We start from the raw sequence: 26006 nt of genomic DNA, 5'->3' as shown, positions 1-26006 counted from the left end.
CTGGCTGCCTCTCCACCTGAAGTCTGTTCCATGCTACCCTCCTCCTCCCAAAACACCAAAACTAGGGCTGTCCCTTGCCTTCTCCCTCCCCTTTGCTTGTTTTGTCATTTTTCACCTCACAACACCTCTAGCTGTGCACTCTGGGAGGATGCTTGCCCGGGTCTCTGGAGCCTGGGCGGCAGGAGGCCAGGCCTGCCTTTGACAGTCTGGAGTGCTTCTTGTCTTGCTGCAGGGCTTCGCTGAGGCACTTGCCAGTGCACGACCCTCTGAGCACAGAGAAAGCCCAAAGCTGGGAGTCTCTCAGGAAAGCTCTCTTAGGGAGGTGAAGGGAGAAATACCTCACAAGAAATAGGCTGCAGGTAACCCTGGGCTCTTACACATTCTTTTAAGGAATGGGCTTGGATAGCACAAGGGCAAGCAGTAAAGAACTGCTCAACTGTGAGCCCAATTCCACATGTAACTGCTCTGTGTCAGTTCCTGAAAGTGGATTCTCGGTGATAAACATCTGTAATCCCAACCCTCCCCTAGAGGCTGAAGCAGGAAGATGGCAAGTCCAAGCTCAGCCTATGGACTTCAGTGACAGAGAGAGAGGGAGGGAGGGAGGGAGAGACAGAGACAGAGAGAAGGGGAGAGAGAAACAGAGACAGAGAGGGGGAGAGACAGAGACAGACACAGAGAGAGAGACAGAGAGGGGGAGAAGGAAAGAAAGGAGGAAGACGGGCAGGCGCGTTAGAGATGCAGCTCAGGTGAAGGCCCTGTGTTCAATCCCTGGTACCGCCAAAAAGCAAGGATTTTTCACAGGCACTCTAAGCCTCTCCATCCTCTGCAACTCCCAGGAAAGCAGTCGTTCCATACGTAGGAGTAACATCCACAAACTGCCTCCAAAGTCGGGGAAGAGGCGGGAGGGCCGCAGCCGGTGCTACCGGAAGGGGCCGGGCCGGTGAAGTCAGAGCTGCGTCCCTCAGACAGGCCCTCCCGCCCTCGGCCTCCGCACCCTGCGGTGGGCTCCGGGCCGCCTGCGGGCACCTGCACCTGCCCATGGGCGCCTGGCCGACCCGCCTGGCCCGGATTTGCAGCCCGGCCCGAGCGGCCCGTGATGGGAGGCTCCCTCGGCGCGCTCGGCCGAGACCCGGTGGGAGCTGCAGGCACGGCGCGCGCTGGGGCGACCCAGTAGCGTGAGGCGAGCCTGGGCCTCGCCGCCCACCGCAGCCCCGCGCCTCCGCGGTCAGGTGGCGGGCGCTCGCGGGTTCGAGCCTCACCCGCCGCCCGAGCCCGGGCCGCAGCGCGAGGACCAGCTGGGGGCTGCGCCGCACAAAGGCGGGGTTGATCTGGGCCGCGCTCTGCAGGCAAGTGCGGGCCGGGCTGCGGCTCCCTCCGCGGAGGTGAAGCGGGAGGAGGCCCGGAGACCGAGACGGCGGGCGGCCAGCCGGAGGTGGAGGCCAAGGGCCGCGGGGCCGGGGGCGGAGCGGGGCGGGGCGCGGCGGGTCGGTCGCTCGGTCGGTCGGGGCCGCCAGCCGCCGGGCGGGCGCGGATGCCTGGCGAACAATGGGGCTTCCGAAGGGGGTGCGAGGGAGCGCGGCGTGCGCTTTGTGTCGCCTCCTCCGCATTGCAGGTAGGAGTCGAATCGGCGGCTACGTGGAAGTGAGGTGCATTCCGAGCTCGCTCGTCAGCCTCGGGGCTTGGAGCAGGGCCTCGGAACCGGGCCTGCGGTGGGAGGGAAGGGCTGCGAGATGAGCCCGATGGACGCTGAAGGCGCACGGGAAGCCTGCTCTCGGCGGAGGCCAGGCGAGGGAGGGGCCCAGTCCGCCCCGGGCACGGTAGCAGGCTCCAGCAGGTGTTGGTAAATGTGTGTCGCTGCATTGTCCGGCGCCCAGGCTGGGGACGCGGGAGAGCCCTGGCCAGGAGCGGGCGGATGCCTCGGCTCCCCCTCGGAGGGCTGCGGGAGCCCCGGGGCAGATAGGACGGGCAGGCCTGCAGCCCCTCCTCCCCCTTTCCCTATTTTTAGAAGGAAGAACGTGCACACTGGAGGATTAAGTTTACTTCCTGGAAATTAGCGTGCGTTTATCAGAGCTGTGTCCTATCTAGGTAAGATATGCATGCCTGGGGGTGGCGGACTGAGTGTTTGGCAGCGGCGGGGCTGTCCTCCAAGCCTGGAAGAGGGGGATTTGTAAAGAGGCAGAGGGCTGACCCTTCTCTCCCCAGCGCTCAAGTCTAGCTCACTTGGGTACCAGGTAATGAAGCTGTCTTGTCCACTGTGTTGATACATAGTCTTTGCTGCTTACACAAAGGGAGCGGGTCTGAGCTTGGGCTGAATTATTTGAGGGTGTGTGTAGCTCGTTTATAAGGAATAGGAATATAGTACCCTTTCCTATTTTCAGCTTTAACCGCGCTCAGGGCCCTGTGCTTTGAGAATCATTTAGGAAACTACTTAGGAATTTGTATTTATATTGGCCAGATAGCCCTTGCTGGGTTTTGTTGTTGCTGGGTTTTGCTGTTTGCTTGTTTCACTGCTCTTCTTGAGGAGAATCTGTTCAGTGTTTCCAAAAGGTTCAGACATATTTGTCAGAGGTTCATACAAAACTTGGAAGCTTTTTTTTTCAATTTTCATTTTTGAAATGAAATGTTTGCAGTACATAACGATTACATTCCTTGTGTGCAGTTGGTACATGGACATAGCACATCTTAGTTCTTTTTTCATTCCCTTCCCTTCTCCCCTTCCTTCTCCTGCCCCCTCCCCTTGCAGAAGATCTATCTCCCTGTTGAGGAAGGCCTTGTAACTCTGTATTGAAAACATCTTATGACAGTGTTCTATATGGTACATATCACTGTGTATTACAGACATTGTAACTCAGAATGACATTATCTTTTGGGCTGGGAGGTGAATTTCTTAGTTGAGAAAAGCTATATTTTATCGTCTAGAAGACTAATAGCTTCTGAAAATCGGTGTTTTATGGCACTTTGGAATCCTGTATTGATTCGATATGTGTTCAGATTGTTTTTATGATTGAACTTGCCTTGTAACTCATCAACAAGGCATGGTGCATCACTTGCCAGTGAATTTTAGTGCTGTTGAAAGCTTTAGCAGATTAATAGAATCAGCAGAGACTTGATTTCTCGGCTGAGCAAACAGAAGCAGTCAGCCCTTGCCTCTCACTGCCTTTTTCTTTTGGCATAGGAAAAGGGGGCGGGCAAAGGGAAGGGGTTCCTTCTGGGCACTCTTTTGTGTCCTCTCATTTCCATCCCTCGATACCAGTTTGATGTCCTATGTAGTTTCCTAGGCTGCATATTTCAAGTTGTTTTTCTATAGCAGCATTTTAGAAAACATTTGAAGTTTGGTGTTTGGGTTTATTGTGTTGGCTAGAGAGATGTGGAATTGGTCAGTTATTCTCTTTGCTAAATTATGGCTCTTATATCAATCTGTTATTACCTTTAGACTTCAGGCTTACCTGCTGATCCTTGCTGAGCAAAAAGCCTGGACAGTTGTGTTTGCTATGGAACCTCCCCTAGGGGAGAGTGGAGCCTCACCCTTCTTCATCTGACCAGGGCCAGAAACAGAGTTTGTGCTGTGCTCCACCATGTCCGCTGGAGCTGGCAACCCATGGAGCCCATGTTCTCTGAAAGCTTGCAGAAAACAGCTTCGTTAGCATAGAGGAGCACTCATAGGTACTGCACACATTCTCATGTATAATAACAGCAGGTACACTTGTGAATTAATGGAACCACGGAAGTAATGACTGTAGCTAGTCTTACTTACTGAGGCACATCTGGAAGAGAAGGCTGTCAGGACAGACACTCCCCTTTTCTCCTTGTTTCCCATTCATTCTTAGCATTTGATTGGGAACAGAGGGGAGAAGAGCAGGGAAGAATGAGAGCTCCATATTCGCAAAGGAGCCAAGCACCACGACTAATTGACACCACTTATTGAAAAATTCTATTGTAGTTTCCCTTTGATCTTATGCAGTGTCATATAAAACTGGTGATGTAATACAACTGAGACTGGCCTATTTCATGGTTCCTAGAAGTATATAGGACTCACGCGTTTTTCTTTGATGTTGGTTTATTCAGTTTGTTGTAGGAACTAGAATTAGGGAGACACCTAAAACTGAAGATAAAGGGAAGTAAATATAGGTATGATAGTACTTGACAAAATCTAAATCACAAGGTCCCTTTCCCATCAAAATACTCCAAATACTTTTTTTTCTTTTACAACTGCATTTTTCTGGCAAAATCCAGTTCATTTACTAATCACCATTTTGTCAGCATGTTTATTTTTTCCTTTTTAAAAATGTGTCTTATGTTGATAATCAGACCCCAAATATTTGAATGTCAGCACATCCCATGCAGTCATACTGACATCCTCTGGCACCAGAAAACCTGTAATAGCATTTTTTTTAGAAATCTGGTAGGAAGAAAAGGCAGCAGTACCAGCCATGAGTTCAGAATGCTGGTGCTTTCTGCGTGAGAGCAGGTAGGCTCCTGGTGACTTGTATGTTTGACATGTTGTAAACACTCACTGCAAAAGTATTGTCTTCCCTAGATCCCCAGGTCTTCTTGATAAGTCTCTGCCATTGTTGGCCTCCAGCACATCTACGTGATTAATTTGAAATGGCCATGCCAGGAAAATTATACCCAGGCAGTGCCTCTGAAGCATACAGTCTGCCCTTTTTCATTGGTAAACCCATTTGACAAGTGTTCCCATCGTGATGAAAATGCCACTGAATACCTTTACTCCTGAGAGTCTAGTGAGTTGAATGATTGCCATCTAGATACCTAGTTCAGTTTAGTTGTTCCTCCTGACATAGTTCTTGAGCTGTGGTTGCTGATTTTTTTCCCTTCTTCCAAAAAGGTTGACATTCCTAAAGCTTCAGAAGGCTATCAAATTTAGGCATAAAAACAGAATGGGAAAATGTTACCTAACTTCTACTAAAAGATGCTTGAGCAGATCTTAGATGTGAGGAGAGATCGTGGGCTTGAAAATGACGCACGAGGTAGTTTGTATCCTCCTGAATGAGAAGATTTGTAAAGTTCTATTGTTCGTGGTCGTCTGACCTGAAAGGGCAGGAAAAAAAAATCGTAATTCACTTCCATTCTTTGAGGTATAACATCTTTGTGGAGGTTTTTCTATTTCTCTTTCTGTTTCTTCTTCTAAGCACAATGCTTGGCACATAATATATGTGCAGTGAAGACTTGAATGAGTGGATGCATCAGGAACTTTGAAGCAGTTTGCTAGAATTTTGAGCTGTTTGCTAGGTGCTATAGCTCTTAGCAAAGCAAAGCAAAAAATTGCAACTCCATGAAAAATTATGTTAACAAAGAAAAAGGAAGGGTATGTTCCCTTGTATTTAATAATAGATATTCTTTTCCACAAACCAACTAGTTTATCCTATATTCTGTAGGAAACAAAAAAGTCCTTAGTTTTCATTGATTGTAAAAGTTGATGCTTTCCTTCTGATTAAGGAACCTCCGCTTCCTCTTTCTTTCATGCTGGAGTAGGTCTTGGATCTGATTTATCTCACTGGGTATGTTTCTTCTCAGCAGTAAAGATTAGATTCGTGGGAACCTACACATTTGACAGCTGTCTGAGATAACTTGCCTAAAAGACAGCAAGTGCCATAATTTTCTAATTAATTGTGGAGCAATGCCAAAGAAAGTCGCTTTAAAAATACGTGATTATAGATAAGAGGTCAGAAAAGGAAGCAAAAAACTCTGTAAGCATTCATCTCCTTTTTATGTGGCTTAACACTCCCATTTATGGAACCCTTTGCTGTTTTTCTTTGTAGCTTTTTGGATCCCTGTAACTCACCACTTATGTTTTTACCTGGCGGAGAGCCTTTGCTAGGAACGACTGATTTTAGAAACACTTAAGTGCTCACTATGTGCTAGGCACTTATTTGATCTTGGGGATAATATCACAGTGAACAAAACAGACAAAATCCCCCCTCCCGATCTCCTGGAGTTTGTATTGGAACCCTTGTTAATTTTGTCCTAATAAGATCAGGGAATAGGGAATCAGGTAGAAATGATTAGTTAAAATGAAATCCTTCAGCTGTGAGAAGTGTGTTCCTAAAAATTACTGTGATTAGCAAAACAAGTTTGCATGACTACTTGCAGAAAAGTAAAGCATAATAGAGTGCTATAGTATAAAATTACAGCTACCCATTCTGCTCTCAACCTTCTTCCCCAAAAAGAGCTATTCTGTATTTATGCTGATGTCTGTATCTGCTTGTGTGTGTTTGTGATTCCCTCCAATCTTTCTACATCAATATACACATAAAAGCTCTTTTCATTTTTTTCTTTCAAAGAAAAGGGTATCATTGTGTATTCCATTTAATCAGTAAGTCCCATTTTTCCCCTCCTGAAATTGATGTCTTAATATGACAAAACAAATACTTGCACATAATTCTTGGTAACAAGAACCTAGTATGTTAAAGTAGGGAGAGAATGGTATAAATTATTTAACCCTCACCTTGACGTTGAGACTTAAGGGTATTTCCATTTTTTCCATATTAACAATGCCATAGTACTTATGTTTACATACCAGTTCAGTGTGGTTTCTCTTACTGCCCTTGCCTCTGGGTAACTTCCCCCATCAGTACATGTATGCCTACTTCATTCTTTCTAATAATAACTGTTACTACATTTATTAGTCTGGGATAGGCTAGGGCTGGCTGGTTTAAGCCTGTTATATTTGCTTACTCAGCAGATATTTATTTAACAAACTTTTTGTGCTAGGAGCTAATCTCGATGCTTGGTACATATGATCAGCCAGCATAGATGAAGACCTCATAGGGTTTATGTTCTGTTCAGAGAAGACGGAAGGAGTCTAGTAATGCAGTAAGTAGATTATTTAGTACATTAGAACATGCTGAGTGGTACAGGGAGGGCTGGTACATAGAGCTACGCAGAGGTGCATTTTGAAAGTACGCTTAGAAGGATTGCCTGCTGGGTTAGAAGAAGACTGACAGAGAACGGGCAAGAATGAACAATTCCACTTTGCTTTGTATTGTTGTTTTGAACCTAAACCGTTCGAAGGATGGTGGTTTCTGTTTTGTTTGTTTTTGTTTTGAACCTAAACTGGATGGGGAAAGGTGGGAGTGGGTCATCTTTGGTGTAGGGTCAGCAGTTCCAATGGAGGCTGAGTGAGCTCTGACGTGTAGCAGACACGGGCGCAGGCTGTCCGGAGGCAGTGCTCAGTGTTGCGCTCTTGGAGAGCTGTGTTGTGCTGTCCTTTAGACCATTATTCTGTAGCCTGAATGTTAGGTCGACATCGAAAGGCCCAACCTGTGACTCTTTCTGTGGATCAGACTCCTGAAGGAGCACCCCTGAGTTAAAGACACAGTGTACACCAAATGAAGGCATTGAATAATGTACATTCCCATCAGTGTCTCCAAGAGTATTTTTTTACCTCGTCTTTGCCGAAGCTGAGTACGATCAGTCTTTCAAACTTTCCAAGAGTTAGTAGGTGAAAACCCTTGCACTTTTCATGATCTTTACTCTGCATCCATGTCCCCTGGCTTTAGAGGCTCAGTTCGGGTTTCTCAGAACTATTGGAATTCACTGTGCTCTTTGAAGCTTTGCCTGCCATGGTCATATTTAGTAGAACAAACTAATTGCTTTGAGGACTTAGCACTCTGCAAAAGGATGCAACATATTCAGCACTGTTGAAGAAGTTAATTAAAGATTAATGAGGAAAGACCTAAGTAGCAGTTTTAAAGTACATCTCCTTTAAACGAGAAAAATTTGAATTATATCATCCTCAAAAAGAGCAGTTCATTCCTACATTTGGACAAGTTTTAATAGCAAGTGTTGGATTAAAATACTTGACACAGCCAAGTTACAACAATGAGCAAATTCACATTTCTTTAAAGTTATACACGGTCAAATGAGCACCAAATTGAAATTTTAATGTTTTGGTTTTTTTACTAATTAATGAAACAAATAGTTATTATGATCTAGCTGTGGGCTAGATATTATCCTAGGTCCTGGGACTATGAAGATGTATGTCTATATCCTTTTAAATTCTGTAAAATCTGTGGTAATGTCTCCTAGATCTTGATATTGTAATTCAAAAAATGTATAATTGATAATTGTGTAACAGGAAGAAAAGGTCTAAAGGAGCAGGGGAAGTGGGAGGGGTAGGGGAAAGGAAGGAAGGGAAAAGAAAAACTATGAGAAAAGGAAAAAAATGGAAACAAAGTCTTTGCAAATAGGGAAGGGTGGAGGGGGTGAAGGGAGGGCAGGGGAAGGGGGAAAAAATAAGAACCAAGATACTCATGTAAAGGTGCAAGATCCCAATGATGAATGTAACTGTATTGTATACCGAAAATGTACCAATAAACTTGATGGGAAAAAAACCATAGGGGGCCGGGGATTTAGCTCAGTGGTTTGGCGCCTGCCTCGCAAGCACAAGGTCCTGAGTTTGATCCCTGGTACCAAAAAAAAAAAGGAAAAGCTTAGTGGAATCAGCTCTGGGGAAAAAAAAGATGTATGAAACTTGTCTTTGCCCTCACAGAAGGTCCAGTAACATAGATGATGGTGGGAGACATGTCCACTGTCACACAGACCATGAAGGAAATATGTAAAAGTGTTTGGAGGACAGAGAGACTAGCCTGACTTTTTCTTGAATTCGCATCTAGGAAGGTTTTGTAGCAGAGAGATACTGGTGATGAACTTGAAAGGACAGACAGGTTGCCAGATGGACACCTGGAGACCTGCCAGAAGAAGACTCAAGTATGTGCACATCAAGGCATAAGAACCTGGTATTTCTAGAATGCATCAAGTCACCATTGGAGGTACATGCAGTCCTAAGAATTGTGGAGGGACAGGCAGGGGAAGGACCCAGAAACTTGTATGTCTTGCTAGGAGATAAGCGCCGGAACTCACCCTGAAGCAGTGGGAGTCTTGCAGGTGTTTAGACAAGAGAGTTGTGAACTTGTGTTCGCATTTTTTGGAAACCACTTTGGCATCCACCTAAGGGAGGTAATCATGATGTCACCTGTGACCCACTGGCTGTTTTTGCAAATAAAGTTCTATTGTAAAATAGTCCTATGTTAATTTTTTAAAATAAATGCTTCTGTGCTACATCTCAAGGACCCAGTACTTGTAAGAGACCGTAGAGCCTCCACACCCTGAACTATTTTCCGCCTGGCCCTTGGCAGAAAGAGCTTGGGGCGCTTGATTTCAGGGGTGAAGTAAATGCAAGGAGACCAACGAGAATGTAATGGTTAAAATGAAAGCTCGAGTCAAGGTGGAGGAGGTAGAGGAGCAACCCAAGGGTTATGCAGGAAGTTGAGCTTGAGGATTAGTGAGTAACAGAATGGGAACCAAGGGGGAGGGTGGAGCCCCAGATGGCATGCAAGCTCTGGGAAGAGTGATGAAGGAAAGTGGAAGGTGACGGCTGCAGTGTGGAACTGAGGCACCCAGCACTGGCCTGAGTGGGTGTGGAAAATGGCAAGTTTGAACTTGGCCTTTGTTGCATACGGTTTTGTTCATCTATGAAAATGCCAAAGCACCTTATTCCCCCCGCCCCATCAGAACAGCCTGTTCTGGAAATGAGGGTCCATGTCTGCCATTTTAAATTGTTTGACCACTCATTGCTGGGCTTCTCACACTCTAGGAATTCATGTCTGCGTAAGGTACTTTGTGCAACCTGGACCCTACTCAGCACTCTTCTATGGCATCATTTAAAACCTTTTACTGTCTAGGTGGGTATCTTTCCAAGTAGTCTTTCTTGTTTTCCTACCTGTGTTACTGGTTTAAAGATAAGTTCAATGTCCCATACATTTTTGTGTATCTTCCGGGGTCCACCTAGGAACTACAATTTAGATGTAGTGATAATTGCTACCTACTTACAGAATCTGACAGTCAAGTGATGACACAGAGCAAACTTACCCCACCACTACTACCATTGATTGATTTGGTCATCAGAAATTTATTGAGCACATCTTACATGCCAGACACTCTGGTATATATATCAGGGCTACAATGATTAACAATTCTTGCCTTCAAGGAGCTTTTATTTTCGTGGAGCAAGAAAGACAATACATTGCCCCACCCAGTTCCAATTCCTAGAACTGCAGAGCATCATATTGCAAGGGAATCCTGAGGTTTTATTTTTATCCAGTCCTCTCATTTTCCAGTTGTTTCAACTCCATAGAGATAGGACTTTTGAACTGCCTGTCTCATGAGTAGAGTGGTGAGACTGATTTGTGTTGTCCAGGCTTCGCAGTGTGATCAGATGCTTAGTAATTCATTGTTTTAATGTGCATTGTACATGTGAGGACTATTTTGTCATTTTGCTCAGGTCAGTGTCGATGCTGAAGATTCATTTTTCTCTTTTGCTATTAATGCATTCCTGCCAGACTTACCTTTTATTGCAAATGCTCTGCCTTCAGAGGATCAACTTTAGGGAGGAATGCCTCACCCTTAGTCTATGTTCTTGTCTCCCATAACGTGCTGCTATCTGTATTCTTGAAATCTGACATGGGAAATGAAGGAACACAGAGTTTTTGACAGCTCCTCATTTTCATCGTCACAAGAGTTGAAAGCAACAATTTCCATTTCATGCTTTGAATTGCTTATAATATGGGTTTTTCAGGGAATCTTTGGCAAGCAGATGAGCTGGAGCTCTGGGGCTATTCAAAAAAGAAGCCTTTGAGAAGGCTGAGTTCTAGAGCCTCGGGTAAAGAACCACATCTGTGCTAGAGAGCTGAGTCCTCACACATTGCTTCCTCTGTCCTGGGAAAGTGAGCTGCTCCTGGCCTCCCAGACACTTTTTAGAGTTACTTGGTGATTGAGGGCTTCTGCTTAGTTTCCTTGTGTTGTAGGGCGTAATGCAAAGAAGAAAGCACGGTTAATTTCTAAAGACAATTTTTAAAAAGCAACAGAGTTTTGAGCTCAACAGTATCTCATTGGGAAATGTCAAAAGGTACCAAAAGGATTTTAACCCTGATCTGGATAGCAGAGTATTTCCCCAGAAGTCGGTTAGGATGAAGCTCTGAACGTGAATCTTTCTCAGCTGGATAGCAGTAAGCCCCAGGGAGAGAGAGTGTGGCTTTGCCTTGGTACGGTGCCCGTTCTCCACGGGCAGTGTTTGTGGCTCATTACGGAGTGAGGAGAAACCTGCCTCTCCTGTTCCAGAAGCCTCCTAGGATCGTGTTTGCATTTTCCAGAATATAGAAGGAAGGTGTTGGAGTGAACTGTTCTGCTTGCCAACCAGCGAGAAGGTGTTTTTTAAAAAAGTCTGTTACTTGTTAGTTTGAAAATATATATATTTCAACATTTTGTCATTAAGCAAACTTCTTTTAGTTTTGGATGGCTTTAATCTGGGTGAATTTTAAGTATTTCTGTGTATCTTTGAGAAGTGTTTAATTTATAGTATTAAAATCAGAATTTTTGAAATGTGGGTTTTGTTTACTTTTTAAGTGTATAATAAAATCCACTCTTTTTTGAATGCAATGTTCTGCGTCTTGGCACTTGGTATTTGCATACAGTCCTGTAACTACCACTTCATTGAAGAAACAGAACAGTGCAGTCATCCTAAAGTTTACTTCCTCCTGCCCTTTGCTTGCCCCATGACCGTATCTATTTTCTGTTCCAGCTCATTTTGCCTTTCCCCAGTGTTGTATGAATGGAATCATGCAGTACAGAGCTTTGAGTTTAGCCTCCTTCCCTTAATGAAGTGGAGGTGAGCTGCATCCACATTGTTGCTTGCATCACTAGTTCCCTGGCATTGCTGCATCCGCCTCCACTTCCTGAAGGTACCACCGTGCATTTGTGCACTCACCGGTTAAAGGACCGTTGAATTGCTTTTACCTGTGGGGGTTATGCATAAAATCACTGAGGATCCAGGAAAGCAAGAAAATAGGCTTTGAGCCCCAGGGAGAGAATCACATGAGTTCTGGAGAGGATTTTTGCCAATATAAGTTTTCATTTTGCTTGAGTAAATACTTACAAGCGAGATTTCTGGTTCACGTGTGAAGAACGTGTTATGTTGTTATCAGGAACTGTCCCACTGCTCCAAAGTGGTGGTACCATTTTGCATTTTCACCAGCAATAGATGGTGTCATTGTTCCAGTTACTCTGCATCTTCGGTTACTTTCAGCGCTTGGTGCAGGTTGAGAATCCCACATGCAAAAATCCAAACTGATTGAAACTCCAAATTTTTTAAACACCACCATAATGCTGAAAAATTTTGAATATCAGAGCGTTTTGGATTTTAGATTTTCAGATGAAGGATGCTCAATGGGTATGCAAATATTTCAAAATCCAGTAGACTCTGAAATCCGAAACAGTTTGTACACCAAGCACTTCAGAATTTCACATAAGTGATAATCACCCTGTATTGTCAATTTTTTAAAAAAGTTTTCTTGGCCTTTCTAATAGTGTAGTGATATTTCTTACAAGTTTAACTCACATTTCCCAAATGCTTGTGGATGTTGAGCATGTTTGCACATGTTTACTTGCCATCTGTGCATCTTCCTTGTTGAAGTGTTTGTTGGTATTCCGTCTCCATTTTAAACACTGAGTTGTTTATAATTACAGATTTTAATGGAATGCACACACTGTCAGGCCTGCTGACCCCTGGGCTGTGTGACTTTTAAGTATCAAGGTGATATCTTCGCTTGACACCTTACTTTCAGACGTTAAGGAGGATGCTGGCCCTGTGGCTGACTGTGAATGACGTTGGCCAGTTGGTTAACCTCTGGGGCTTGATGCTCTCATCTGTACAGTGGACGTAAGGCTCCACTGTTGGTGGCTTTTAGGGGTCAGTGAGTGTCTTGTGTAGAACCCACTATGTGGTGGACACTCGAAAACTGTGATAGTTGTCATTAGCAGTGAGTATTACTTGGGTGAATTTACGCAGCCCCGCTGCCTTTCCACAGTGGATCTGTGAGGCCTGTGCAAGAGGTCCTTGTGGGTTTTAGTTCCTTATTGAACAGCAGGTCTAGCACAGTACCTGGTACATAAAAGACTGAAGTGGACTGGTTGAAGGAATAAACGAACGAAGTGCAGAATGAGCATTGCTTATGCCCTGGTCCACAAGAATGTCACAAGTGTGGTCGTGTCGGGCACCGTCTTAACTCAAGGAGTGTTTGCTGAGCGGTACCGTTTTATGCCTTTTCCATTTATTTCAGTGCGGCACTCACGAGTATCTTTTTATTGGCTCCTTCAGATTTACTGTGAGGGAGACTGAGGACATACAGATTTCGAAATTTGCTACGTTCACTTCTTGTCTCTTGTTTTCTGCTTTTCAGAGGCCAAAAGTGGTCATGACGCTTGACACTTGCGGGTTCCCCTTCCCAGGCCTGTGCCAGGCACAGCGTGCCACTTAGAGACGCCGAGGCTGCTGCCACTCATTTCCTGGCTGTTCCAGGGGTGGCAGGTACGGTGCAGTGCGGCTGGTCCTTCTCCATGAAACAGGCCAGCAGGTGTAGCACCTGGATTGTTACACCTGACCTCATTGTTAAGGAGCTACTGACTTTCGCAGGGTCCTGTGAGAGTCACTGCCTGTGTCGCCCTCCGAAAGCCATTGTTTCAGCTGGTGCCTGCTGAGTTGGCTGTTAAGGCAGAACTAGGCCAAGGTAGCTCGTTCTGTAAGCTGAGCAATGTTGAAACCAACCAACCTTCCATCGGAAGGGAGAAGGTTAACTTCGAGCCAATTTGCTTCATTTTGCAAAAGTAGCTGTTTGAGACCATGGGCAGTAAAAGCAGGGGTAGAGAACGTCAGTCTCTGACATGTTTAGTGTTATTTCGTGTTCTGCCTGACTGTGCAGTTCACACCATTGTTGCTGTGGAAACTTCTCCAAATTGAACTGCCTTTCATACCTGGTATCTATTTCACCTTTCAGAAGCCAGTAGAACCAGTCACCTCACCTTCAAGAAGAGAATGACAGCTTTTCAAAGCAACTCTTACTGGTAAATTACCACCTAACTTAAATGCATTTTTAGTCCTCTTCATTGAAGACTTGGTGAGAACCATCCCTTGGGGCCTGATCTTGGCTGTGCTCATTGGAACACTAGGCATTGTGGGATGGGCGTACTTATCCCGGAGCAGTAACCACACCTGGACTCTTCATCTTCCTGTCTCCCTTGTGCTGTGCTTCAGTTTGTCTTTCATTGTTTTGCTGTTGTTATTGGCATAGCTATTTCAGAAACCTTACTTCATTGCATATTTGGATGTTATCAGTAAGAAATACCATTAGTAGAAACTTCAGGGTGTTAATGAAATTCAGTGAAATAGATTCTGTTCAGAGGTCTGAGAAACACATGTATTACTTTCAGAGAAGAGAGCCAGGCTGGCTCTATCCTACTTTGCAGCCTTTTCTCACTATTGCATTCCCTCTTTTAACTTTCTTGCAAGAAGCATGTCTGGAAGCTGAGAATAACGAAAGGAATGCTGTTATTAGTTAGACACTTCAAGTCATTTCTAAGATCTTGGAATAGTAGGATTCTGAGAGCAACAGTAGCGCCCTGAAAGAGAGGGTGCTTAAGTTTGGACTCATGTTGTCCAAGCCAGCACCTCCTGAGCCACAAGAGACTGGTGGAACATGGCAGATATGATGTGTCTGAATTGAGATATGCTGTCAGTGTGACACAGAGCACAGATTTTAAAGAATCAGTATGGGGCCAGGGATTTAGCTCAGTGGTTCCGCCGCCTGCCTCGAAAGTGCAAGGTCCTGAGTTCAATCCCCGGTACCAAAAAAAAAAAAAAAAAAAAAAATCAGTATGAAAAGGGAAAGTAAAATATCTCAATGATTTGACATCGATTTGTGTTGAAGTTGCAGTAGTTTGGATATATAAAGTATTACAGTAGATGTTTTTAAAGCTTGACTTCTTTTTGATGTTATGTGTGTATTTTAAAAGTACACATATGCCCACACCATATCTGCATTGGACATGCTGAGGAGTGGTGTGACAAGGGTACTCACAAATGCTGAAGGTGTGAAGGCTGGAGTCACGTGTCTTGCCACTGCTCATTTGCTGATAAGTGTGCCCATCTTTGGAAACCTCCTTCTGCAGAAACAAAGCCTTTGAGCAGTGGCTGATCAAAGTGGGGTAGAGTCAGGGTGGAGTAAGGAGTCTTGTTTGGCTGTTTGGACTCACAGTGGCCTTGGTGTGAAGTTCAAGGTGAGATAACAGGATCAGAATGCAAAGGAAAATCTCAGCAATTTTTCTAGGAAGGCCTTCTTCCCACGTGAGTCTTATTTGGCCTCGATTTTGTGCTTAGAATCTTCAAGCATGTCAGTCTCTGAAAGCCGCTCCCTGATGTGATGGGCCTAATAGGAGTTCCAAAGTGCTGTCAGCTGGAGTTAAATGCTGCTCTACCATGTTTATTTAAAATCATTCATTTCGCTAATATTTCTGAGAATACTGGGACAGGCTTGTGCCACACAGATGTTAGGGAAGCAGGGATGGCAGCTTGTCCAGGGTGCAGATGAAGGGCCAGATTATGGGTCTGGTCTCAAGGTTAGTTTGATGGGAGGTGTAGGAGAAATCATGACTTTTGCCTGAGCCCCGAGGAAGGCCGGAGAGCTCATTTCCCGGGGTAGCACAAGCTGCGAGTAGAACCAGTGTGAATGATGAGAGAGTTTTTCAACTGAGGACATTTTGAGTCAAAATGTCTCTTAAATATCCAGGACAGATGTCAGTGAGCGAATATGCTGACATGAAATGTACAGATTAATGCTTAGAAGCCATGTGTAACTTCTGAGAGAAACAGTTGGAAATAAAAGTGGTGGTGTTTCTAGGAGCCGCTAGTGCATCTTGGATTCTGAGCGAGAGAGCAGTCTGACAGCCAAGAGAGCTGCATGACCCTCCTTTGCATGGTCCCTCAGTTCACTCCTATACTCATTCTTCGGTAGAAAGATACACTTTCTTTCTGGGCAGAGACTGCCAGGAAGCTTAGTCCAGCTATAATTGTCCCGGCGTTTGCTTGACTTGTTAATTTAAAAAGTGCCTGGGTATTAGTAAGGAAGAACTGCTTCAGAAAGACTGTACTGTATTCCACCAGGAAGTCTATCTAACCTGGGAACCAGGGAGAAAGTTTAGTATTTGACACTGGGTCATTGTGTATTTGTCAATTTTTATGCATTTCTGAGTCTTTTACTTCTCAGTGCACTTATATCTAAGAGTGAGCTGAGGACAGTGTTAAAATTAAAAGCACAATACTATGTTAGTTGGAAAAAATCAGAGATAAATGGTATAATCTGATCTCAAATTAAGTTGAGAATTTGTATGTGCAAAATACATCCTGGAAAGAATACACAAAATTGATGACAGTTGTAACCTGGGCAGAAACTCAGGTGGAGCGCCCACCTTTGTCTTTAGGGTCTGAGTAAGTCACCTGCCTTCCTAAGCTGGTGTCACCTCACCTGAAAAAGAGTCAGGTTGAACCGTTAGAACCCGATACCCTGTGATCGTCAAGATTTATGCAAGGGTGGGGCTGGACGCCGTGAACTCTATGTGAGATGGCACTGTGTGCCTTTCATGTACCTGTAGATAGTCCTGATTCTGCCACGGGAGGCTCAGTGCCGAGTCCAAACTCTATGTCAGTGGTGCAGAAAGGTGGAGCTGATTGGGAGAGCTTGTAAGAGATAGCTGTTCTCATGGAGCAGCTCGGACCAAGGACTTCATTTCCCCTGTGACTGTCTCTCCATGAGGATCAAATATGCTCAGTGCAGTTGGCCTCCGGTTCTTATATTAATTAATGCCTGGCTGGATACTGCAACTGAGAATAAAGAAGACTGCAGGAGATGTTTATACCTTAAGATTTGGAACCTGCAAACACCATTTTCTGTGTCTCCCCTATCCTGTGTCTTCTAACTGATTTTTACTTTCCTCTTTTTTTTCTCCCTCTTGTGTGAAAATGTTGGTATAGTGACTTCCTTCTAATTTTATCAAATACAGTATGTCCATAAGCAAAACAGAACCATGCTTCAGTGTGTGATTCCTGGCAGAAATGGTGTGATTTCATCTCAGGATAAAACTGTGAATTTGTGGGAAGCAACATGGTGTGCTTAGGGAAAGCAAGTGGAACGCATCACCTGACTAACGTGTTCCCTTTGTCTTGGGGACCTGCAGACATCGCTGGTGACTTTGAGAGCTGAGGCTCCTGAGGAGAGTCAGCAGCCAGGTCAGCTGGGTGGAGAGCCAGTGGGCTGCAGTCCTGCCTTCCCAGTGGGGTCCCTCCGCGCCCCCCTCCAGATTTCACAAGTCAAGCATGAGAAAGAGACAGCACAAACAAGGAGCCGAGACCAGGGAGGCAGCATGGCCAGGTCCTGCTGCCGTGGCGAGGGTGACAGGGCACGTGGTCCTCCTCAGCTCCCAGGGCCTCCTGGCAACAGCGCGTCCCCCGTGGGGGCCGACTCCAGCGTGGGAAGGTGCCCAGCTCGGGGCCACTTCTTCATCTGGGGCTCACCTGGAGCCTGGGGAGCTGCAGCAGTGCTGAGGCAGAGCACCCGGGCTGCGCGCATGGGGAGCAGGACATTCTGTGGGTGGGTATCCAGATCTGCAGAGGGCTCAGGGTGGCCAGAGGGAGGTGCTCACCCGGGCATTGATTGGAGTGAATACCGGAACGTGTGCTTGTCAAGGAAAATAATATTTTAGGGTGAATTTTTCAAAAATTTTATTAAAGTAAAGATAGATCAGTGTTACTGACTTTACCTTTACCTTTCCTATTGAATGTTGTATGTTGCCATTGGTACTGTTACTAACTGATCTTTATGTGAAACTTAAGCTTATTATAGACTGCTGCGTGTTTATTTTAGTTTTTAAGAATATTGCATGAAGCACTACTTTTCTCTATTAATGACCTTTTTGGCACCCCTTAAAATCTGGCCCCAGGATTGTTAATTTATTTTACCTCAGTCTATCTCTTCCCATGGTATTTGTCTTGGCTTCTAACTTTAGAAACCTGCAGTTAATTCAATTCTGAGGGACATAAACATCCAGGGTGATTCTTCAAGGAGTTCGGTCTTATAAAATAATAATTTTGTACATGGTTGAACTTTTTTACATGTCGTGATATGTAAAAGACTTTTTACATATTTAATAGCTATATAAAAACACTTACTATGTTCTAACACTGTTCTATGTGCTGGAGTTACACCATACTCAGCAGACCCTTGTATGCGTGGAACTCTCTTTCATTGGTGGTCATACGTAAGTGCTCCTCATGACAACTCTGCCGAGTAGATACTGGTTTAGTCATTATTCAGGTGAGAAAAGTACCACTCAGAGAATAATCATGGTAGCAACTAACTGTGGTAAGTTCTGCACAGAAAAGTGTTGAAAGAATTCAGAAAAAGTAAACTTACTGTGATCTGAGCTTAGTCAATAAGAGGCTTCTTGGAATATGAGTCCTAAGTTGGCTCTTAAAGGAAACTGTTTGAATACAAAGGCAGAAGGGTAGCATCCACTTTCCTTGCTTTTATCAAAGCAAAAAATATGGCTCAGAGTAAGCCAGGTAAAGAGATGAAGATGGAAACTTACTTATTTACTTTGATCACCATTGTGCACTAGACCTTTGGAATGGCACAGCAAGTGTGGAGAGGAGATTGAATCCTTTAATCAAGTGTGGAGAGGAGAATGCAGCCATTGATTAGCATTATCTGCTCAGGGTGGACGAGAATCATAGCGCGTTTCATGCTCGTGTGTCACATGTATCATGATATTGGTGTCACTGTACTGCTTGTCTGCTTAGTGCCCTGTGCTGGGTTTTCAGAAAGCCACTGTTACAGTCATTGTTAGATAAATTATCAGTATGATTACTTGATCATTAGGAGATTTGGGGAAGACACATTGCCATTAGCGCCCCTTAAAATACTCTTCCTTGCTGTAAACACACTCATCTCATTGGTCTTGCCACTTTCTGAAACAGTTCTGGAATTCCTCTTTTGTGAGTGTCTTTATGAAGTGTGATCAAAAATACAGTGAATGCTGCTGCCAAGTGGCAGCCAGGGGAGAGGCAGGCTCCTAAAAAGGCTATGGTATGTCCTCAGCCATGTTACTCACCAGATCTGCCACCATGCAACTTCTGGCTCTCCCCAAAGTCAAAATGACCGTGAGAGGTAAACGTTTTGAACGGGTTCGGGACATCAAGGCAGCCACAACCGTGCAACTAAAGACACTCATCAGAGGACTTAAAGAACTGCCTCAGAAAGTGGCAGGAATGATGCAGTAAGGGTGTTCAAAGTGAGGTAGAATGTTTTAAGGGAGAATGATGACAATGTCTTTTTCTGTAATCAGCTTTTAAAAATTTTAGCATTTGTTGTACTTTTCTATCGTATTTCTTTAGAATGAACATATATGCATAAAGCAGTTAGATAACAAATTACGTGAATATATATAAAATTAAGTATACGTGTGAAGACCACACATATTTGGGGGTAGAACTGGCGTACAGTGTCCTGCACATTTAGAGTGTGTGAGAAGTCTGGACATGTTCACACCTATGAAACCATCGCCACAGTCACGGAAATGAACAGGAAGCTGGGATACCATGGTATGCACATGTACTTCTCCCAACTCCTCTAGATGCTGGGGCAGAGAACATGACTAGAGCCCGAGTTCAGGGCCAGCCTGGCAACATAGCGAGACTGGGTCTCAGAGGGAGAAGGCAAGGAAGAAAGGGAGGGCGGAGGAAGGGGGAGACAGGAGGGGAGGGGAGGGAAGGCGTCCAGCCGCACTGCTTGTGCTCGTTGTAAGCCCCGCCATCCAGCCCCTTCCCGATCTGCAGCCCGTGGTAGCAAACCCTTGTGTGGCCATTCCCAGAATTTTCCATGGAATCATGAAGTTTGGACCCTTTTTTGGGGGGATGGGTCCTAATTCATTCACAACACAATATGGAACTTTTGATGCACTAGCATAATCTTTGAGGTCTACTCATGTTGTAAGCAAATAGCAACACTTCATTGATTTTATTGCTGAGTAGTACCTCATTATAGGGATGTACCATAATTTGTTAGTCTATTTACATGTAGACATTTAGATTGTTTACACATAGGGTGATTTTAAATAAAGCTGCTATGAACACTTATGCCTAAGTCTTTGTATGAATGTAGGCTTTCATTTTTCTTGGGTAAATATTTACAGGTAGTACAACTGGATCATGTGGTTATCTCAACTTTTTAAGACATATACCAACTTTAATAGAGTCGTTATATTATTTTCATTTCCCTCCAACAATGTGTGAGAGTTCCAATTTTCCCACGTAGTTGGTCTGGCCAGTCTTTTTAATTGTGATCTTTCTAATGTGCTGGTGTTTTATTATTGTTTTAATTTTCGTTTTTATAATGACTAATGAATTTGAATCTTTTCAGGAACTCATCTGCCTTTCATGTCTTCTTTGTTGAATCATTCAAACGTCTTCCTTTTAAATACGATGTTTTATTGACTTATTCTTGAGTGTTAGAAGTTTTATATAAAGTCCTTTATCAGATATGCAATTTGCAGATTTTTTCCCCAATCTGTGCTTTGTGTTTTCATCTCTTTAGAGTGACTTGGAGAACAGGAGTTTTAATTTTGTTTCAATCAATCCAAATTATCAATCCATCTTTTATAGCATGTTTTGGTAGCACAAGGTTTTTTCCTGTTTCTTTCTATAAATTTTAATAATTTTTGTTTTACTTTTCTGTTTATAGTCCATTTTAAATTAATTTTTTTTGTACATAGAAATCCAGTTCTTTGTTTTGTTTTTTTTTCTTCATCATTTGAAGACGACATGTCCTTTCTCCCCTGAATTGCTTTTGCTTCTTTGTCAGTAAGTCCTTGTCTGTAGATTTGAGGGCACATTTCTGGATTCTCTGTTGTGGTCCATTAATTATCACTCTATCTTTAGAACAGTACAACATTGTCTTGATTATTAGGGATTTGTAATATGTCTCAGAATTAAGTAATATTGCTCCTCTGACTTTATTCTCCATTTTCAAACTTGTTTTGGTTATTACTTTATCCATTTCTACAAAATGGAATTTTGGTTGGGATTGCATTGAATATCCAGATATAGATCAATGTAGGAAAAACTGACAATTTAAAAATATTGCCCAGGGGACTTGGGTTTAGCTCAGTGGTAGACAGCTTACCTGCCATGTGCAAGAATGTGGCTTAAATTCCCAGCACCCAATAAATAGCCAGTAAACAGGGTAGATCATTTAAATTGCTGTCAATAATTTTTTTTTAGTTTTTATATAGGTCATTCACATCTCCTGTCAGTTTCTCCAGTCAGATACTTGATGCTATTGCAAATGCTATTCTATTCTTTTAGTTTGTTTTGTTTATCTGTATGTTGAGTTGAGGCAGAGTCTCACTATGGAGTTCAGGCTGCCCTTGAATTCATTATGTAGCGCAGGCTGGTCTTGAACTTGTGGCAGGCAGTCTTCCTGCCTCAGCTCCCAAGTGCTGGGATTACAGTCATGTGCCAAAATGCCCAGCACAAATGCAATTTTAAAATTTAAAATTTTGATTACAAATTTCAAGTAGGAAGAAATATAATTTATTTTTGTATATTTATCTTATATACTACAGTATTACAGATTTTATCTAAGGAGATCAGGGCTTAGCAAACTTTTTCTTAAAATGCCAGATGGTAAGTACTTTAGGTCTTCGAATCCTGTGGTCTTTGCAGTGATTACTTCGCTGCCGTTTGTTTGTTTATTTATTGATTGATTGATTGATTGATTGGTACTGGGGATCAAACTCGGGTCCTTGTGCTTGCAAGGCAGGCGGCGGAACCACTGAGCTAAATCCCTGGCCCTACTTCACTGCCCTTTATAAGGTGAAAGCAGCCACAGATGATGCATACTGACAGGGTGTGGCCACCCTCCAACAAAATTTAGTTACAAAAATTGCCACAGTTTGTCAGCCTCTGACATCGATAACCATGCCCTCTGAGGAAAAAAGAAAGGGCAGGTTTACTTCTTCCTCTCCAGTCAGAACGCCTTTATTTCCTTCCCTGGTTTGTTGGGCTGGAGAGGATCTCAGTAAAATGTTGCATGGAAGTGGGAAAGGAGATACTGTCGTCTTGGGAAGACAGCCCTCTGCACTGTTAGGTAAGATGGTAGCTGTACACTCCTCGTAGTCCCGTTTCCTGGTTCAAAGGAGAATGACCTCACATTGACAGTTTATGAACAATGAATTATGCTGCTGAGTTTTCTGATGTCGACTCTTATTTACCTAGTCTGTCTCTCTCTCTCTCTGTCTCTGTCTCTCTGTCCATCCATCCATCCCGGGGTGGTGAACCTAGGAGCCTCGCATGTTCATGGCCAGTACTCTGCCGCAGAGCTGTGCCCCAACCTAAACCAGTCTTACTTTGTTTGGAGATGCACTCCTTGACCAGAACGTATTATTCTTTCATTCATCATTGGGTTTGATTGTCAGGATTTTACTGAGAATTTTGTATCTTTGTTGATGTGCAACCTTGTCGTTTTTCCTTGTGATTTTGCATCACTGTTGTCTTAGCCCCACCACATCCCCTGTCCTACCTGGAGCTCCATTGACTGTGGACCATCCTCTTACTGCTGTGAGTCCTATTTTCTTACTCATAAAATGGGACAATGATGTGGGCCTCTTAGGGCGGTATTGATGTGATGTTACTCTTAACAGAAAGGAGAGTGACACCTGGCACATATTAAATGCCTATATTGAGAACTGTTCTGTTCTGCCACATTCCTGTTAGTCAAAATTGAATAAGATTAGTAACTTTCGGTTTTTACATTGCTACTTTATTAAAGGATAACTTCTTTCTGTCCCATTCTGGTAAATATTCCCTCTCCCAATTTGTGCATATGTGCTTATATTTTTTCTTTATCTTCCCTTGAAGAATACTTTTTATTTTTCAATCTTCTCTTGTGAAGCTGAGTATATTATCCAAACTGACAGAATGATTTTACATCCTTGTTTATAAAATGAATCAAATTATCGGCAATCTCTTAAAGCCACTTTTGATTAGCATTCTCTTTGTGTTTTGTACTCATATGCACGTTGAATGGGACAAAATTAAATATGGAGACTGCTGAAATCTCTCAAAATTTGTCTGTTCGTCAAAACCCTTTAGGGATATAGTTTTCCAGTCACTCATGGCAACTCACTTACCAAGAATGTGGTAGGAAAATCTTACGAAATGCCTTTTTGAAATCTAGTTATTCTCTACTATGTTCTTTGACCTGTCATCTCTTAAAGAACCTAGAGGGTCCCTTCAGGAAATTGGTTGTTTATGGTTGTTTATGGCTTCTTCTGGTTAAATCTGTGGTATATGCTGGTCTTGATTACTGGCTTTAGAAGGGTACATTTAATAGTTATGAAATAGAAAAGTCTGTAGTATTCGGAAGTATCTGTTAGATCTGATTTTCTAGTGAAGGTCACGGTCACTGGATGTCATTACAATTAACACCATACCATTTTCCTTGGTTGATAGGCCTTTCTTACATGCAGTCATGATTTTAAAAGCCATTTACAGGAGACTTATTTCTTATTTTCTAAATATAAAATTTGAGAAAAATTATATTATAAATTTGTATTGCTTTTATAAAATTGTATGAAACAATTTGTGGACAGTTAAAGGGGGACATGTTCCTTTGTTTCAACTATTGCAATTTTTTAAATGAAATTTTCCAGTTAAGCCCTCACATAGGCAGATGCATTTGGGCTTTTCATTTGCCAGAACATGTTTCATTTTTAAAATTTTAATGAAAAACAGTAAAGAAAAAACTGCTTTATAGAATTCTGGAAAAAAGAATGACATTTCTGGCTTTTTTGTTTTGGTTTGGTTTTGTGAGGTAATGATATAAATGCATCTGATTTTTGAGGCTCTTAAAAAACTTTTAAACCTACTTTTCTACAGGTAAAGCTAGGAAAATTGAATTTGTTATTCAGTAGTTTGAGTTTTGTTTGTTTGTTTGTTGTAATCATGTACACGGTGAATACCAGTCCTTTTGAACAGTGGATTTTTTAAGACCCCAAATAACCGGGCAGCCTGAAGCAGGGAGGGCAGGAAAGGCAGTGCGGCCTCTGCCCCTGCTTATTCTCCTCTCTGTCTTTAACTTGGTCCGAATCCAGATTCCCATCACCAGGCTAAACGGTCCATTCTTACTTCCTCCAGGCCTCCATTCTTTTTCATTTACCCCATCCGTGAACTATTTTGAAATAAACCACAGATATCAGGTAATTTCATTTTTAAATGTTACAGTGTTTTTAATCTGGTTTCTAAGTCCTAAAGACAGAAGATATTCCTGATGTTTTATATTTCCTGTATTTTAGTATGACTCTTAATTTCTAACCCATGTATAATTGTTTTCTTTCAATGATACATTTGTAATATGCGCTGACTAAATATATCTTTCTTTTATTTTTCTGTGGTGCCAGGGATAGGGCGTCCTGCGTGCTAAGCAAGTACTCTGCCCCTGAGCTGCAACCTCAGCCTTGAATATGCATGCTTTGAGAAGCATTATGGAAATGAAAATAACTCCTCTAGCTGCTGAGGGAGGAGACCACCTCTCTCCTTACTCCTAATGTGGGCCACCTCTTCCTTGCCTAGTCCCAACTCTTTCAGTAAAAATAATGGAAGAACCAATGCTCACCAGATAACTTTTTAAAACACTTTAATCTTAAAGGATCCGTTAAAAAATCCTGGAAGGACATAAAGCAAAATAATTAGTGTGGCTATTTCTGAGTTCTGGAAGGATTTATATATTTTAATACTGACCTGCATCGTCAATTGCCAAAATACACCTGTATTCATTTTTATAAACAGGGAGCATTTTTAGCCTTTTTTATTGTGGTAAAATATGCATAATGTACTATCTACCACCTTCTATAGTTCAGTCACCTTAAGTACATTCATACTGTTGGACCACCATCGCTAGTATCCAGCTTTGGAACTTTTTCATCATCCCAAACAGAAGCTGTGCACTCATTCAACAGTAATCCCACATTCCCTCCTCCCTCCAGTCCCATGACCACAGTTTCCCTTTCTGCCTTTATTAAATTTGACTACTGTGCATAAGAAGAATCATAATATTTGTCCTTTTTGTCCGCATTATTTCACTTAGCATAATGTCTTCAAGGTTTGACTATGTTTTAGCATCTGTGTACATGTGTGTGGGTGAATAATATTCTATTTATGAATATACCGCGTTTATTTATCTATTCATCTGTTGGTGACTATTTGGCCTTTATCCAAAGGGTTTTTTACTTTTTGTGTGAGGTACTAGGGGTTGAACTCAGGGTCTTGTGCATGCCAGGCAAACTCTCCATCTATATAGAATTGACCAACATCCTCAGTCCTCCGTAGCTCATTTTGTTAAAAGTAACTCAAGTGTATACTTTGCTTTATACTTAAAAACAATTTAAAACTCTCTGGAAAACTTGGAAGATGAGCAGGGGTCACTGGCCTCACTCCCTCATGTGTAAACTAAGATCCTGAATGATGACAAGCTTGCAGCTGAACATAAGTTACTCGTCCCTGTAGCCAGTACCTGGCCCTCCGCCTCTAGCATTCTGACATTGACACACAAGTTTTGGTTCCTGGTTTATGTGTTAAAAGCCCTAAAGCTGGGTAGTTAATATAAATCAGTGTGTTTCTCTACCTTTAAATTGAAGGCTTCTTGGCTGTGTGTGGAGAACATTTCCGTGGTATGATACCATCTCAAGTACCATGGATAATTTAACATCCGTGTCCCTACATTCACCTCTCATCTTGAGACAGCCCAAAGCGTTAGACATTTCCTGAGTACCTCCTGGAGATGGAAGGACAGGCATTACCCCTCTGTTAAATCTATAGGGACTAGGACTTTTAAATCACTTTACAGTTACTCCCAGCAACTGGACATAAAATATTGTGAAAACTGACCAGGAATAACCTTTTTAAGTGACTTCGATTATTGTAGAACTAGTGCAATAAAAGAAACTATTCCTGTTAATACACAGCACACATTTTCCTTGGGGCGGGCCAGGAGGTTCCACGATATCACCTCCAGGCCTGTTCAGATGCCCATTAGTCACCCTCCTTG

At 43.1% G+C, this 26006-nt stretch overlaps 1 protein-coding gene across 42 annotated transcripts in view; it reads left to right on the top strand.

Annotated features, from left to right (window-relative positions):
• Magi1 (membrane associated guanylate kinase, WW and PDZ domain containing 1) overlaps window positions 1-26006 on the top strand; it is a 353668-nt gene that overhangs the window by 147375 nt on the left and 180287 nt on the right. The window contains exons 1-2 of one of the 42 annotated variants that reach the window (XM_087181667.1): window positions 1509-1612; window positions 2006-2085. The exons of 38 other annotated variants lie outside the window; for them this stretch is intronic. Coding sequence is in view for 1 of the 4 variants with exons in the window: in XM_087181657.1 (XP_087037783.1) it covers window positions 1546-1612 (67 nt within the window). In the remaining 3 variants the exon portion in view is untranslated. Of the gene's footprint in view, window positions 1-1015; window positions 1347-1497; window positions 1613-1635; window positions 2086-26006 lie in introns of those variants that run through there. 3 more of the 42 variants (XM_087181664.1, XM_087181657.1, XM_087181665.1) reach the window with 3 other exon arrangements.

Source organism: Heterocephalus glaber, unplaced genomic scaffold, assembly GCF_053883595.1.
Source record: "Heterocephalus glaber isolate CG9 unplaced genomic scaffold, H.glaber_assembly_v1.0 deba00001472, whole genome shotgun sequence".
In the NCBI taxonomy this organism is placed as follows: domain Eukaryota; kingdom Metazoa; phylum Chordata; class Mammalia; order Rodentia; family Bathyergidae; genus Heterocephalus; species Heterocephalus glaber.
Note: the sequence above shows the minus strand (reverse complement) of the source record. Positions and strands in the feature narration are given on the sequence as shown.